Source organism: Scophthalmus maximus, chromosome 14 (assembly GCF_022379125.1).
Source record: "Scophthalmus maximus strain ysfricsl-2021 chromosome 14, ASM2237912v1, whole genome shotgun sequence".
Taxonomy (NCBI): domain Eukaryota; kingdom Metazoa; phylum Chordata; class Actinopteri; order Pleuronectiformes; family Scophthalmidae; genus Scophthalmus; species Scophthalmus maximus.
The window spans coordinates 16,522,262-16,539,570 of record NC_061528.1 but is presented as its reverse complement, the minus strand read 5'-3'; the positions used below and the strand labels follow the sequence as shown (position 1 = coordinate 16,539,570).

At 43.8% G+C, this 17,309-nt stretch overlaps 1 protein-coding gene across 6 annotated transcripts in view; it reads right to left on the bottom strand.

The window, feature by feature from the left end:
• Window positions 1-964: 964 nt before the first annotated feature.
• pard3bb (par-3 family cell polarity regulator beta b) overlaps window positions 965-17,309 on the bottom strand; it is a 193,873-nt gene continuing 177,528 nt past the window's right edge. For 5 of the 6 annotated variants that reach the window (XM_035651328.2, XM_035651326.2, XM_035651329.2 and 2 more), the window contains 3 exons: window positions 5,694-5,909; window positions 5,460-5,570; window positions 965-4,682 (listed from right to left, as the gene is read on the bottom strand). In XM_035651328.2, coding sequence (XP_035507221.2) covers window positions 4,541-4,682; window positions 5,460-5,570; window positions 5,694-5,909 — 469 coding nt within the window. In that variant the 3' untranslated portion in view covers window positions 965-4,540. Of the gene's footprint in view, window positions 4,683-5,426; window positions 5,571-5,693; window positions 5,910-17,309 lie in introns of all 6 variants that reach the window. The other variant, XM_035651330.2, reaches the window with a different exon arrangement.

The window sequence follows — 17,309 nt, the reverse complement described above, 5'->3', positions numbered from 1 at the left end:
CCCTGCAGGAAGGGTGAAGCAGGATGAAACATGACGCTGACCGCCGCTCGCAGATCGGCAGCGGCAGCATTTGACCTTCACAGGAAGTCTTTCAATGTGACTGAGGTACAATCCAAAAGTCATCGTTTCACAGTGAAGGGGGGGGGGGGCCGTCCAGAGCTAATTTCATTCGCTCCACTTCAGTGGCAGGTTTGATCCAGACCACGAGGAGAGTCCAGCAGGAAACCGCAATTAATCTCTGGAAATTAGTAGAGGTCTTACTGTACATGCATTACCACAAACTCCGGGACTTAAATAGACATTAGAAAACACACACACACACACACACACTTACTTTGTGGGTCCATACTGAACTCTGTGCACAAAATAAAGCCTTGGCGGTGACTCGGGAGAATTTAATTACTTCCCTCTCCCCATTGGCTGCAGGTCCGGGATATGCTAATTAAGTCTTGACTGATAAAGCATTCCACTGGCCTCAGCGTCTCTTTACTCCGAACTTCTCTGATTGCAGCGCAAGTCCGGCAGCCACAGTCTCTGATAAATAAGAAAGCACCTTAAAAGCCCGGGACTGGGACTAAATGCTTTTGTCAATCGGAGGGATATGACCTGGCGTAGTGCCATGGCACCGCGCCGGCAAAACTCTCCAAAAAAAACTTTGCGGCGTAATCAGTGTTCCTTATCTCCTGCTTCTAATTGATAATTAGTCTTGCATTAATTTGGGGGCCAACGTCTATCTCTTATCACAAAAGGTACAATTTATCAGCCGCCTAAATGATGGGACTAAATTGGGTTGGCAATGTTAATGATTCACCTTGCAGGGTACGGGGGACATGAGGGAAATCATTTCTCCTGACTCGTATTTAATTAACCTTAGCAGATGTGCTGGGCATGCACTGCAGCTTAGAAAGAGGAAGAAGAAAAAAAATGAAGGACATGTTTAAAACAATTCAAGCATGACATGTCGTGTTTTTTAAATGAATATTTTATTGCAAAAAGATGTTATATACATAAATATAAAATTCAGGGAGACAAGAGTAGAAATCACTGTTATCGTTACAACTTTATAAAACGTATCTTTTTTTTGAATATTTGGATACAAGCGGTGTAATAGAAAAGCGTTATACTTCTATGACAGGGAGGTTATTTAGTCGGTTCCTTCATTTCCCTGGTCTCCCTGTACGAGGAGAACCAGGGGTACCAGAGGGTTCTGGTTTCGTACCTTCATCTTGTGCAACCCATTCTGCTCCGCCAAAAACCAAAGAGCGATATGGCACCGGATGGTTAATAACGTCAACCATGCTACGTCCCGACGTCTTGTTCGTTTTTTTTGCCCAATTTTGAAAAAAAGCGAGTTGCAAAGATGAACTTATGTTCAAGGTAATCTGCAATAAGAAAACTGCAGAAAAACCAACAGGAATGTGTGAGAAAGAGGTTGAAACTCTAGTGTACTGTACATCCGTCTTACAGTAGCATGGTAACAGTAGCCAATCACTCTGGTGGCTCTGGTGTACCCAACCAACCAACTCCAACTATCATGGAAAAAAAAGAGGAAATACATAGAAAAATTTGTTCTGGTCAAGTTACATGTGCGTGACTCGTGTGCTTATATCAGAGGAGTAACAGTAAGACACCTTCATGTAAAGTTCACAGTCAAAAGAAACCCTCTCGTCTTTCATCCGTTCATTCCGTCTTAATGGAGCACAGACATGTTTCGTGAAACGCTGACAACAAAATCATCCACGTGACTCCGGGTAGATCTTTCCTTTCTGGTGCTCGGTGCTTTTTTAAATATTACGCCTTGAACATCGTATACTTATATTCAATGATCAATTCGACAAAGGTTTACAAACCCAAGTACCAGTTTTGTCGTGTTTGTGTTAACCGGGCGCCAACACGTCTCCATCACTGAGCGACAGGACGAATGACCCAAGCGCCCACGTGGACCATCTTGGTGTCAGGTCTCTGCACTTTATCATTATCATGTCATTTTCAGTAATAACATGAGAGTTTGACTCGTGTACTGGTAAAGAAAAGTGACGGCAGCATGAAAAAGACAAACATTAGTTACTACATTCAGTCAATACGAGCGCATTCCTGTCACCTTCTTCCAGCTCCCTCCATCAACACCTTCAATCTATTACTTTTATTTTGTTAATTCCCCTCTTTACGTTCTACGTCCTTTTCCTTCTTCCTTTCCTCACTTCTATACGTTCATTTCTGCCTTCCCCTATTTTCCCTTTTGTCTAAATTCATTCAACCCGTCCTTTCTTCCTACCTCTCTCTAATCAAGATCCAGATTCCTCCGACCAAACCATCAAATGACGGGGGCATTTTTTTTGACGCATCTACTTCACATTGTTTTCAAAGGGTTTCGGTCAAATTACTCTCAACGTCCGTCCCTTAGTGGTATTTCATCCTCAGTCTTGGTAACATCAACACAATTCCCCAAATCCTGAAAATGCGTTTTTTCTTTTCCGAAAATGAATACTGCTGAGCCGCGTAGAACGCAACACAGTCGAGTGTTGAGTTAGTGTGAACTCTTGAGTTATACTTGAGAGACGGTTTAGTAAGTGGCTAAATGGATGTGCACTGCGGTGCAGCGGTGAGATGAGCACTCATGGTGCCCGGCTCTAGTCGGAACAGGACTTCAGCGCACGGCGACGCCCACACCACCCGGTCCGCAGAGCTGAGCACTGAGCATGTCAGACACAAAAAACACACACACGGAGAGGACGCGGCTGTGGAGTAACACAGAGTGAACATTAACTCAAAACTCTGGTCAGTTTAACACCTGTCCCCCCAAAAAAACACAGAAAAACGACGCAGCTCCACGCCCAGCTCAGAAATCAAACACGATTAGCACTAAATCTGACGGCTATCATACCATAAACATCTGCTAATTGCCGATTTTGTAAAAAGAACAAAACAAAACAAAAACAAAAAAGGAACGAAGAATGGGCAACTCTACTGATGCCCCCCCCCCCAAAAAAATGCCAAGGCACTATTTTGAATGAATGTGGTGTTGTTCTGGAGGATTGAAATCCAAAATGTACTGATGCTGAATAATAATAATGGTGATACACCGTGATATTTTCTGACATGGTTATCATACAGCGAAAATGTCATACCGTTGCAACTGTTCTACATTCATTGGAGTTTCCCTGCATTCCCCTACCTATTAAACAGCTGCGTATCAAGTTATCATCCCCACATAATGAACCTGTTTCAAAGAGTACATGTTTAGAAACACATCGAGTCTCCGAGCTACTCTTGACTAAAGAAGAAGGCAGCGTTAAAAAGCTTTGGTTTGTATTGGTATGTATTGCCTATAGTGAAACAATCATTCATCCAGAATATCAGTTCATAGGTTGATATTATCATTTCTGCATGGCAGTCAGCTGTTTGTTCAAAGGCAAATGGATTAACCCTGAATTACAGTATGTGTCCGATAGAAAAAATGGAGCAAAGACTCTGGTCGTGCTATCATGTAAAATGTTTGTCTTACATTCATTTTAAATTAGGTGTTTCGATGAAACACTTCAGTCTAATGACAGTAATGTGTCCTGGAATGGAAATACGACGCGGCCCTGTACTATGACTGTAAATGTATTTTAGAAATATGTCGTATAAAAGTGAAAAGGCAATCATAGCACTATTAAAAGCATAATATTACACAGAAAAAAATAATTCATACAGAACTCTACTGTGCTATGGTGCACTTTCAATAATTAATAGGTGTCAAAAACAGCACTTGAATCCGCCGACTGTAGCTACTGCACTAACTGCCGACGCTGTGTCGAGCTGTAGTTATTGATCTGGCACGGAGGAACATTCTGTCTCGATGATTCATCTGTTTCAGCAGCTATTACTAACAGAGCAAAGAAATCATATCTTCACACTTATTTGTTTCTGCCCACACAGTTTGGCAACAAAGGGTCATTTTTTGACTTTTTCCATCCTCGTCGTCGAGGGGAGATCCAAAGCCCCTGCAATCGCATTTTTTGTAAACACGAACGGCTCCAGTCTTAAATTTGGCATCATAACTGAAAGGTGTCGTTTACGCAGGTGAATGGCCGTGGCACCAAGGTCTGTGTGCTCTTTTTTTAAGGGTATTTCATATATTCGCATCGTGGGTGGGCCAGCAGAAGTGAAACTGACAGGTACAACACGAGTGTTCAGAGCCGTATTTATGCTTTTAGTGGCTTAATTTAATTGGATCCAATTACCTGTTCCTCTTCTTGAAAGAGACGACTTAATCACTGTACAGTGAAAAGCGGAAGAAAACTGCTAATTTCATACAATTTAACTGACTTCAAACAAGACATTACACATCGCGCCAGCCACTCTGTAATTAACCTCCTTTACCTCGGTCTGTGTAATGTCATATACTTTTCAACAGAGTAGACAATGTTCGATAATGACTCGCACCATTAAGAGGTTCCGACTCGATTCCATTGGAGCAGGGGAAAAGTAGAGGAGCTGCACGATAGAAAGAAAGCGATCGGCACTCCGCTCGTGTTCATCTCTGGACGTGAGTCGTCTACACGGCGGCGGTCAGGGCATTCTTCAGTCTTGAGTTGGTTTGGTGTTGCTGCTGCTGCTGCTGCTGCTGCTGCTGCTGCTGCTGTCTCCCGACCTCAACAGTGTAGCTATACTGGTCCTGACTGGGATCCACCAGGTGCCTGTATCCAATCAGACGCGTTCTCAGGTTTGACATCTCACTTAAAATCTACGGCGTCAGGGTTCAAATTCCAAACTGCTTTAATCAAAGAGAGAGACGTCGACCTTGATTTTCCACATTGGAACCATAATGCTTTTGTAATCACAGAATGTCAGAACATGCTTAAAGGTGACATATTATGCAAAAATCACTTTTTCAGGGTTTGTGCATATAAATGTGTGTATCTGTTGAGACTGACCGCCCACAAATTTTGAAAAAAGACCACCCTGTGTTTTTTTTGTGAGCGGGCTAAACCCTCCAGCCTGGCTCTGAACAACTGGTTCAGGTCCTTTCCCACTGGGATGTCACAGTTGGACTCTTTTGGGGTAACCCCGCCTGCAATCTGAGAATCTCCACTTTTCTGGTGAAGGGGCGGGACATTTCCTTCACATTTTGAAAGCGGTTGACCTATCACAACAGACTGGGCCAGCTGGCCAATCAGAGCAGACTGGGGTTATATCAGGAGGAGGGGCTAAAAGAAATCCAGACGTTTAAGACAGAGGGTGAAGAGAGGAGCTGGAGGAATGGGCAGTATTAGAACACTGATGCCTTTTCTGAAAGTCAGAGCATGTTAACCTGTTCAAGCGGTCACCCAAATTAAAAGTATGGACCTGAATATGAATAATAAGTCACCTTTCAGCTGTGTTAAAACAGATGAGCTGAGTCATTTGCGAAACAAAGGAAGATTTTAGATCGCAGAATTTACCTGGGATCGTCTTCATCCACAAAATGCCCCTACCTGTAGCCTCCACCCCCAGTCCCGCGCATCATAGTGTCGTACCGTAGTCCGCGAAGTGGAGGGGTAGGAGACGGGGGCACGTCCTGCCGCAGGGGGCCTCTCTGCTGAGAGCTGGCAGCATAAAACAAGGTGTGTTCAAGGAGTGTGTGAATGGGTCACAGCAGAAAATTAGAAGGCTCAAAATGTAATACTATATTTTCAGCAGACAACAAGGATAAGAATGCATTTATTTACCTTGGGTGGGGGTAGTAGCCAGGGTCAACGCCCCGAGGGTCACCTGGACGTGGGTATGGCTGGCCAGGTGGGTAGCCAGGGTAAGACGGAGCAGACTGGGAGTTGGGGTTAGGGTAGGACATGGACTGAGAGTACCCCTGTGGGGCCTGGGGAGGTCCGGGGTAATGACCAGACCAGGGCTGCATGGGGTATTCAGCTGGATCCATTGGACCCCGTCTGAGGAAAAGAACAAAGCAAATTTTACAGAAGTTCATTTCTGAAGTTTGACAGAAATGAACAAATGAGTTTTAAGAAAATAAAACTTTTATTTTAATTTTGCAATGTAAATAGACATAAAACAAGTCATAAAACTGCTGGCACTGCCAACACCATGTTTTTTAATAAGGGAAATATCAGTAAATCAGTAAATTTTAATACTGCATTTAGTACTGTCAACTAAATGGCAGAAATATTCATGACAATCTGCACAAATCTATTTTCTTGGACTAGATGGAGTGACACGCATGCGTGTGCACACACACACACACACAAACACACACACACACACACACACACACACACACACACACACACACACACACACACACACACACACACACACACACACACACACACACACACACACACACACACACACACACACACACACACACACACACAGCCCATAGCCAATTCCAGCCAAAGATCACATAGCAACAGAACATAAGTGACATGTGGCAGTTTTAAGTAGGCTAGGGCTCAGTTGACAGACACACACACACACACACACACACACACACACACACACACACAGACACACACACACACACACACACACACACACACACACACACACACACACACACACACACACACACACACACACACACACAGCTGTGGTAATCCAGTCAAGTCCTGTTAATAGATATTGATGTCTTGTGCCCAGTGGAAAGCAAGTACACAAACACATGTTGTCCACATAGCTCACATTACAAAGTATTATATTTTATCTCTCTGTCTACATTTGTTTCTCATTCTATCTCTTTCTACCCATCTTCCTCACCTTCATTCTCTTCCCTTTTTTCTAATGCTAATTCAATAAATAAATCCCTTATTTGTATACATTCATACATGTGAAATTACTGTGAATGTGTGAAAGTATTCGGAAAACAAAGTAACATTTCGATCCTGTCGATATTTAAGTGGCGGTGAGCTACTGACTGTGAACTGAAGCATGCGCTTAAATGTGTCCAAAGCGGAATCATCATTAATTTCACCGAGTGCCATAATGACACTTATCATTGATATTCATAGCGGGAGCAGGTGGGGCCCAACCAACCTCCAACCAGTCACAGGCTTGACCTGCTGCCTGTTGCCTGGAGATAATGTGGAACGATCGCACAGAAACGGAGACAGAGCGACTGACACGGACACAGATCGCAAACAGAAATACACACACACACAGTGTGCTGGTGGTCTCCGTGCTGTGACGCCTGTGTGTGGCAATTTGGGTGGTCAGCAGTGGAAAGTGTCTAACTAACTACATGCCCATCATGTTTGGGATGTCTGACTCGGCCCCGCCTGTCTCCATATCTGCTATGACAGTGACTGTGTGTGTGTGTGTGTGTGTGTGTGTGTGTTTGTGAGCACATCACATTTCTGCTGCTCTGTCAACTCATCTGTCATCTGTCTCCTGGTTTTCAACTTATTCGGCGACACTCGTCGTGAGCCACTATGGGGAAGCGAATAGGGGCTACGTGTCTCAAATGTCTCCCGTCTTGATAGCCACAGCCGTATTGTCTGCTTCTCTTCTGCCTGAAAGCCTCACCAACACGTCAGTGCTGCCAGCTGTCCCGTCTGCCCGGGTGTCTGCCTGCCTCTCTCTCTCCCTTTATAGGCGTTTTATGGCTACAAGCCCGTCTACGGGCCAATCTGCACGACTTGCCGTCCCCCATCGGAGCCCGTGTATACCTGTGCCCATATCGGTCAGTCGACCTGTCACTCAGCATTTGGCCCTGTGGCTACCAAGGGCGGAGATAAGGGCGGCGGAGAGGTGGCGGGGATGGGGAGAAGGGCAGAGAGGAAGAGAGAGATGAGAGGGAGAGGAAGAGGTGGAGAAGCGTGTCGGGGGGAGTTATCACTATTATAGAGAGATTCAGATGAAAGACTGATTCAAAGAGAGTTAAAGAGGAAGAAGAAAAAAACACCAAAAGAAGCAGCAGGTTCAATTTTATGGTGCCGAATTGTTACGTACATTATCTCAAGGCACTTTACATGGCGAGGTCGAGACCTTACAATATTACAGCGAAACCCAACAGTTCCCACAATGAGCAGCACTTTGCAACTGTGGAGGGAAAAAAAAACCTCCCTTTTAACAGGAAGAAATCCACCGGTCGGGGCAGAGAGGAGAGGTGGGCCGAAAGAGGGGCTGAGAAGAAGGAGAGAAGGAGAGAGAGAAAGAGAGGGGGGTGGGATACACCGCCTGGGTGGGGTAGGGGTTGGGGTTAGGAGTGGGGTTGGGACACAGATCATGGTTTGGGTCTTTCACGAAGCAATGCTTTACTTCTATAAAACCTTTTACAATGCACCATGATTTATGAAAAAAAAAAAAAAAATGAAGCTACACCTAAAGTGTATTTGCTACAAGTGCAAGATGGGAGGGGGGGAAAACAAACATTTGGAAAGTGGAATGAATGGAGGAGCAAAGGTGAAATGTGGCTTAAAGAAGAAGGGAATTAGACGAATATAACAAGATAAAGAGTTCATAATGTGGCAGATCAGACACCCAAAAGGACAAAAAAGAAAACTGGATTCCAACACACTTCTTTAGTTTGGTGATATTTCAGTGGTTCTATTGATGAAGTACTGTACAGGCTGGTACGACTCAGGCTAATGAACGTGTGCTTATTGGTCACTAAGATTTCTATGTGAGGCCCTGTCTCCAAACCAGTGTCACTGCATTTTGACTGTGAAAAACATCTGTGAAATATTAAATACTTAATTGGATCACTGGGTTAAATGGGGGGTTGATGGCTGCTGGGTAAAGGTAAAGTATTCAACATGGTACAAGATTTTGCCCAGAGTAATGCTTTATTTTCCTGGGCTGAAATTACTAGTTGATTGAGTAATTGAAGTAAAACTAATTTTCAGCAATGTTGATTACTGAAAAATTGTGAAAGTGATTTATCAAACAAAAAATGCAACAAATCTGCCTGTTGCAGTTTGTCACGTGTGACATTTGCAGGATTTCATCGTTTTAATGCATCGTGAATTGAATATCTTTGCACGTTTTGTTGGAAAACACGTGCAATTTAAAAAGGAATCGCTGTTGGCATTGTCTCAATTCACTGGCATTTTCAAAACTAAAAAGATTGATTCATCAAAAGTGAAGACTAATCAATAATGAACACAATCACAAGCTGTGCTCCTACGGTCTTATGAGAGTTTCCATATTGGGATCGGAGCAGAAATCCAGTGGGAATCTGCTGTAAATCCGTTGGCAAGTTTGGAATTCTCCCTCCAGGAACCCAGTGAGCACTGCACAGCAGCTGAGGATTACAGGGCAATGAGGATGGGAAACCATTACACACACACACACACACATATGGACACACACACGCACACGCACACACACACACACACACACACACACACACACACACACAGTGAAATGAAACCCTTATGTACACATACAGTGGGATGCCAGACACACACAGCTAAACTGCATTCTGCATAAACATACAAATGAGAGAACACAGACAAAGACACACACACACACACACACACACACACACACACAGGCTGACAACCTTAGCTTATATGCAGTGCTCGCTCCTAATCACCCCCCCGCCCCAAAACCCCACATACTCTGGAGGAGGCAAATTGGCACACAGCTGGAGATGAGTTAAGACCAGATGAGGAGTCTGGTGGTCTGTGTGTGTGTGTGTGTGTGTGCGTGTGTGCGTGTATATACAGTATGTGTGTGAGAAAGAGAGAGAAAGACAGATCAAAACTTAGAAACAGATGTAATGAATGAGAACACATTTCTGGCACATGCAACAACTACTTTAACATAACTGAGAGAGTCATCAAACCGGGACGAAAGAAATGAAAACATTCGACGCGGAACAAAATCGCCCGCGACAGTTTGAAGTGGAAATTCAACTGTGTGATACCTGTTTCAAGACGACTCCTGCAGTCATTGTCAGATAGTTATACGGATAGATGGTGCACTCAGAGTGACACAGGTTGGGCATTTGAAGGGATAATTGGAGAGACTTCTCTCCAGGTCTGACAGTAATTGAGAGTAATGTGAGCCGTTCTAATTCCCTGGTATTCAAGAGATTTCTAATGGATTTTGGAGGAAACAAGGAGTTGTTGTGTGTCCTCTGCACCTGCCCCTCTCGCTCATAAACACACACACACACACACACACACACACACACACACACACACACACACACACACACACACACACACACACACACACACACACACACACTTTCACTTCTGCTTTCCGAAAGGGCTGGACACAGCTGTTATATAGAAACTCACACACACACACACACACACACACACACACACACACACACACACACACACACACACACACACACACACACACACACACACACACACACACACACACACACACACACACACACACACACACACACACACACACACACAGAGTAATCTATCATCCCGGGCCTGTCTAAGAGAGACAAATATGTTTAAGACAGCGAGACAAGACGTAACGTTGTGACACAGCACAAAAAAATCCTGAGAGCCAACGACAGCCACGGCGCAGATGGATCGACTCAATAAAGCCGAACGCAGTCGCAAAAAACAACACAGCCTCAAAGTTAGAACGGAGGAGAGGTTTGAGATGAGCGAGGTAGGGAGGGGTAGTGGAGGTGAGAAAAAGAGTGAGGTAAAGAGTGATATCTAAAATGAGTGAAAGAGGAGCAATGGGAGGAAGAGGAGATAAAACTTCTGCCACTTTAATCCACTTACCATCTTTATGAGTCTTTATCAAGCTCACCGTGCGTTGATATCCATTTAAAACTGATTCCAGGTCTGAGTACTTTATATATTCAAATTGCGTTCGGCGGTGTCAGATTCTTTGTCAATGAGTGTCCCGGTATTTTGACAGTCGGGCGATAAAGCAGATTAATAGCTCAAATTGTTCCACAACTGCTGTCGTAATGTCATTTCGGCGGCCGCGGTGAAAGCGGAGCCGCTGATGTGTAATGTCCCCCGGGGGTTCGACTAGCTTTAACTTTGTTTCATCTTCCTGACGCGATACTTCATTATGAAGTTTTTAATCACGGAGGCATCGCAGTCCAAACAATGAGGCAATCAAACCCTAAGTGAGAAATAATGAAGGGTAGAGAAAGTGTTTTTTTTTATTCTTCTAAGGAATGGTATGAAATGATGGGAGAGTCTATTTCGAGGGAGATCGGACTGGAATGAAAACTAAACCTGCGTCACGTGCAAATTACATATAATATTGCTTATGGATTTTGGTTCATCAATGTTCAATATAAAATATAGCAAGTTAGTTATGATATTTATTAGAGCCCTACCGATTAATTGGTTGGCAGATAAAAATTGGCGGATATGAGCCTTCCACAAACATATCGCTATTGTTTTTTTTATGTTTGCCCATATGTGCCAATGTTATTTAACAAAATAAACAAAGCTCATGTTCACATTTTATGTAAAACATGTTTATTTCTTAGTTCTTTTTTTCTCAGTTTAAGGGTTGTTTCAGTATTTCCTTTTCATTCATAGTTATTTATAAAAATAGTTCATGGTTAAACTACCAAGCCTCAACTACATTTCTTTGTCATTAGGGTTTAGGAATCATTGCCAACATTTTTTTAATATATACATCGGATGATATATTTATTGGATTAGAAATGTTTAACCCCCTAAAATCTGTATACGCCCCCCAAAATCCAAATCGGACATGTTCCAGTATCGATTCCAAGAGAATCTTGGAACAAAATCAGGAAAATAGTTTCCCAAAAAATTGATCAAGGAATGAAAATAAGACTTGTGTAATAACAGTCAAAGGATTATAAACAACTTCGCCGGCATACATAGGATAAAAATATATCAAATAGGGCCCTTGAGCTGTGATGTCATAAATGTTACACATTAAACAAGAAAAGTTAACGAATATCTAACGTGTGTGGCGTCATTTTAAACTCTACAAATTAGAGCTTTGTAACATTATAAGAGGTTGAAGGAAATGAATTGTCGCTCGCTGCGAAGTTCTTTTGCTGATCCAATTATCAGCATCTACTATAATCCTTGGGAGGATCCTAAAATGTAATTATGAAGTTTCTGGTCTCAAGGTGGAGATACAAGATACCCTGTGGAACATGTGCAATAGTGGAGGCACAGGAGAAGAAGAAACAAAACAAAAACGGAAGCTCCATCAGGCAGTTAAGCAGGATTTTCAGGCATCAAGCAGGGAGGTAAGGCTCTCAGTGTGATTGGCAGTTGTCTTTGTTTGATGAAGTGAAATCACTCTGAGCTGCTGTGTGAGCACACTGCACAGGTACAACACATGACATCTGGGGCCGTCTGAAGTGGGAGTAGTGAACAACCCAAACGAACTCCTGACAGAACAGAGCCGAGTCATTAAGAGTGGCGCCTGAAGCAGCACAGAGAGGTTTCTTCTGTTTTATTAGGAGAAGCCCAATAAGACACTAAGCTGTTATCCTACTTATGCCTAAGTGGTTACATACTGTGTGTCCGAGGGTATGTGTGTTCATGGCAGAGATGGTGCTCTGTTGGTTCAGCTGTCAGTGCGGTTTGTACTGGTGCGTGCGTGCGTGTGTGTGTGTGTGTGTGTGTGTGTGTGTGTGTGTGTGTGTGTGTGCGTGCGTGTGTGTGTGTGACCTCCAAACCTCCCTTGCCTCCTGACCTCTCGGAGTCACATGACACTCCATCAGTTCCCACCAAACACTTAGACGGCGGGGTCAGAGGCTAAGCAAGGGTATTATCAGCCAGGATTAGAGCGCATACTGAACACATAGACATAACATTCAGACTGCCGACACCGTTTGGGCAAAGTTAACCTCATTCGGAAGACGGGACCATTAGCGACCCTGCGACTGCAGCGGCAGCCAAGGGACCGGGATGTTTGTTTTATCGCCCTGGACGTCGCTGGCGTGGGGTTTCAGGGTCTTTCAAAAGGCCTTTTTCCTCGCGTTTGACCCTGTCCTCACAAATGTATTTAAAACTAGACGAATTGTATTCTTTCAAAAGGAAATTGCTAAGCGCCACCGCCGCAACAGGAGGAGCGGTTTCTGCGGTGAGACGGAACAATTGATTGAAACATTGTTGGTGAGAGAGGAGGAATGGAGGGAATGTTTTATAATGAGCCAAAATGAAGATGGAAACTTTTGTTTCCCGAACCCGTCAACTAATTATTCTTATTTCGTTTTTTTTTACGTCCCAAAGATGTAATTACAGGGCACTTCACGGCAGGGGGGGAAATCTTTGTCAAGCCGACTAGCCAACAGGGAGCTTGGAGCGGAGCACTAAAGAGTCAAATCTTCATCTGTGTTCCCGTCAAACAACCAGCACGAAGAGGACACGGAGAAGGCGGATGATTGTAGAGAGGATAAACAAGTCCAAAGACAAAGAGGTGGGTCCGCAGGGGAAGAGACAAGAACCAGGACAAGACCTTGAGAGAGGGAGAGACACAGGTTGTCTTCAAATAAGGAGAAAACCAATTTAAAGCAAATTCTGCCAGGAAAGACGTGTGGCTAACAAGAGGTTGAAAAGACCGTGACAGTCACGTAAAAGGGAAATAAAAGGGGAAACAAGGGGGAAGAGGAAAGACAAGGAGAAGACAATGAGGTGGAGGGAAATGAACGGGGGGAAATAGAGAGGCAGAGTTTCGATTTGAAAGCTGGAGACAAAAAGGCACGATAAATGGGACTACAAGTAGAAGGGATTGAGCCTCCCAGATGGAAGCGGAGAAGAAAAAAACATGAAAGAGGAGGGAGGAAGAAAGGAGCAGAAAACGAGGAGGGAAGACGATGTAAGCAGAGGGTGGGGAGGGCGAGAAAGGAGCAGAAGAAGAGAAGAAAAGAGCAGGGAAAAAAAAAAGGCAGAGAAACAAGTGCTGCCCTCCGGAGAGCTGGCATGCTGAAGGTCAGCATCTGCTGAGAATAATAGGCACCACTTTAGAGCGCGCGCGCACACACACACACACACACACACACACACACACACACACACACACACACACACACACACACACACACACACACACACACACACACACACACACACACACACACACACACACACACACACTGTTCATTCATACACTTCACGTTTGAAACTAAACACCTTTCGCTGGTTCCAATCTGTCTCTGTCAATAAAGTTCTGTCGAATTTGATAAATCCGCCTGGATATCACGAATTACAAACTGACCCATCCAGGACATTAACATGATTACAATCCCCCGTGCATGTAAGTGTGTTTGCTTTTGGAAATATGTGTGTGTGTGTGTGTGTGTGTGTGTGTGTGTGTGTGTGTGTGTGTAATACAGAGAACTTGTTTTAAAGAGCACACACGGGCGTGGAATGAGATGAACATGACCGCGCCAGAATAAAAAAGAGGACAATGGCGAGCAAATGAAAGGGCACAGCAACAAAGTACTTAAGTGCGGGAAAAAGCGAGCAGAAGAAAAAGGAACCGGGGAGAGACAATCAAATTAGAGTATGAAAAAGTTACCCCCCCCAAAAAATAAAGTCTTTGAGAACAAAAAGAGAAACAGTACTGAAAGAAAAAAGAAAAAAAACGAAAATGAAATGGGAAAAGGACAGAGGAGAAACCCATTAGAGGAAAGTGAGAGGAACTGAGGGATGAGGGCCTTCCAGATGGTAGGAGACTGTTGCCTCGGAAACACAGAGAGGGCAGAACAATGGGGATTTGGAGTGGTTTTTCACATCCCGTCGTAATACGGCCATGCCATTTTGGAAACCGAGCGATGGAGCAACTGCCAAAAAATCGAAAGAGACCGACAATGTACTGCGGGCGGCATCTCAAAAGAGAGAAAGGGAAAAAAAGGAAGAATTCTGATCAACATCTCAAGTGAAGAGATGAGCTGATGCAGTGTTTTCCATAATGCAGACCATAATGGTGCATCTTTTACACTTTGTATAATAACATAAAAGATGGCCTACATAGTGTTTTTGCAACACCGCTTCGTTGCAAAGCACTGATTCTCTCAGCCGCTCCTGCCCACGCTGACCCGAGGTCGGCGTGGGCTAAGTACGTGGCTGTGGTATAAAATCACACTACATTATTGAAATATATATGTCTTGCATATATATTCCATCAAACATATAATTCTGAATATGAAATAAAAACTGTCCCAGAGCTGAGCTTTACAAATTACGCAATTGTTCTAAAAATCTGCAAATCTCTTGATAGAAACTGTTCCGAGATCCTCCCGACAAATGACCTCGGATACGACACCCCGGTGGCAGACACAACCTCTACGAATTAAACCATTAATCGTGTGAGAATGTGCAAACCGAGCAGCGAGCCATATCAACATTTCGATTTCTGTGACACTGTAACAACCACGAAGACCAACGGATCACATTGGCAGTGAAGAGGCTGCAGCTTGCAAGTATCTGAAAGTGCCAGTGTGTTTGGCATTTAAATTTGTGCGAGGAATTTTAAGATTTCGGAGCACAGAAGCACTTTAATTATTATTTTGAAGAGACATTTCTATGCAAGCCAAAATGTATTTTGTTTGAGCAAACAAAAGTCTATTCTGTGCTCAATAGATGTACTTTCATATTTACCATTATTCATATTAACTCGTAATAATGAGTTTCACTCAGTCTCTCACACAAACTGTCGCTCACGTTGTCTCCTTGTCTTTCTCGACCTGTCCACTCGCTCAACCTGGCACAGCTTTACATAAGTGCCACAAAATCAACCAATCGCAGAGGGTGAATTCTGAATAGCTTTTAGTTTGGTGTCCAAATACGTCCGTCTACGTCTGCCAGATGACATGTAGTTATCGCAAATTTATACATAACCACTTATGGGCAGTCTATTGGACAACGTCCTGAGACGTTATGAAATCAATTACTGGTAACATCGGATCCCGTTCGTATAGCTTCCGTCCGATGCGTCACATCTTGAGTCAATAAGTTTCCTTCTCAGCTAGATGTAATCGTTTCAGGATGGTAACATTTTGCTCTGTGCGTGACCGCGGGGATACAAATTGCTGGCAAAATTGCAAGCCCTCAAGAGCCACTAATTTGGGACATGAAGAGGAGTTGTGAAATTGTACGAGGATGATGGGAGATTTTAAAAGGAGACATATATGCACAAACACGTTCTCCATGTTTGTATGGTAGAAAAAAAGCCGTATGGTTTGAACTTAAACTTCCCGCAAGCCGCTGTCAAGATCATTACTATTGTGACAGTGACGTTTGTTAAAAACGGGCAACTGTCAAATCTCTGTTTCATTAAAAACATGAAGCTCTACTGAACGTGGAATATTAGGGGCCGAATGTAAATTCCTCCACTCGCTAACTCGACCACCGCAGCCTCGCTGTTTCACTTTAACGTCAAACTGCTGGCTGTCGAGGTAACGCGAGCTGCTTCCTGTTTCAACGGATTCATAAATCATCATAACAATTCGCGGTGCCCTTCCGTTTGGTATCAAAGAATGTGACATGAGCCACATTTCTGCACACGCTGATCACGTTGCACGTCCTGAGGCTGAGTAATTAGGGGAAAAAAAGAACTCTGGATGCATGCGCAGAAAAGACATTTAATCATCATTTATCTCTGCGATATAACTTTTCTGGAAAGAATGCTTGCAGCGGCAACAGATGGCCATTAGGATGCTGCCAGATGTTAAGATTTCACAGCTGCAACTGTGGAAATGTATGAGGCACAGTCCATCTTCTTGTTCTACAGACAGAGTGAGTAAATAACAACATGTAATTCCTCTTAATGCATTTGCCGCATATTTGATGATTGACCAGCTGCTGAAAAGTAGAGGCAAACTATTTTCTAATTTTGACTTGATGCAATAATGAAAAATGTTCTGTCTACATTGCTAACTACTGAAGATAAGTTTCATTGCTTGGATATTATACTGCCACGACGAAAAAAAAAACACGTACGTCTGTAAATTTCACAACTCCACACGAGCACGGTATCACTTAACACCGGTTCAACTCCGGCACACACCAAAAAAACCTGTTAAACATTTGCCAGCTGGGGCCTGGAAGAAAAATGTCCTCCCTCACCCCAGGGCCCAGACAAATGAAAGCATATCATACCCTTGTCATGCCGGGGGAACCCGGTGGTTCTGCAACACATTATGGGTTGTAACCCAACATTTTAGAGTCCGCGATGGAAAGATCAAAGCTGCGACCGAGAACTCTTTAGAGCGGCAACGGGTGAACACATTAGAAACACTAGGAGCGGGGAACAAGAGAGGGTCAAGAGAAAGGGAGAGAGGGGTGGGGGGCATTCTGTTAGAGGCAGGGTCCTTTCCTGGGATCCTGACATGGCTGACAAACAAGCAGAGTCTTGATGAGTCCAGAAGCGCAGAGGAAAACAACTGG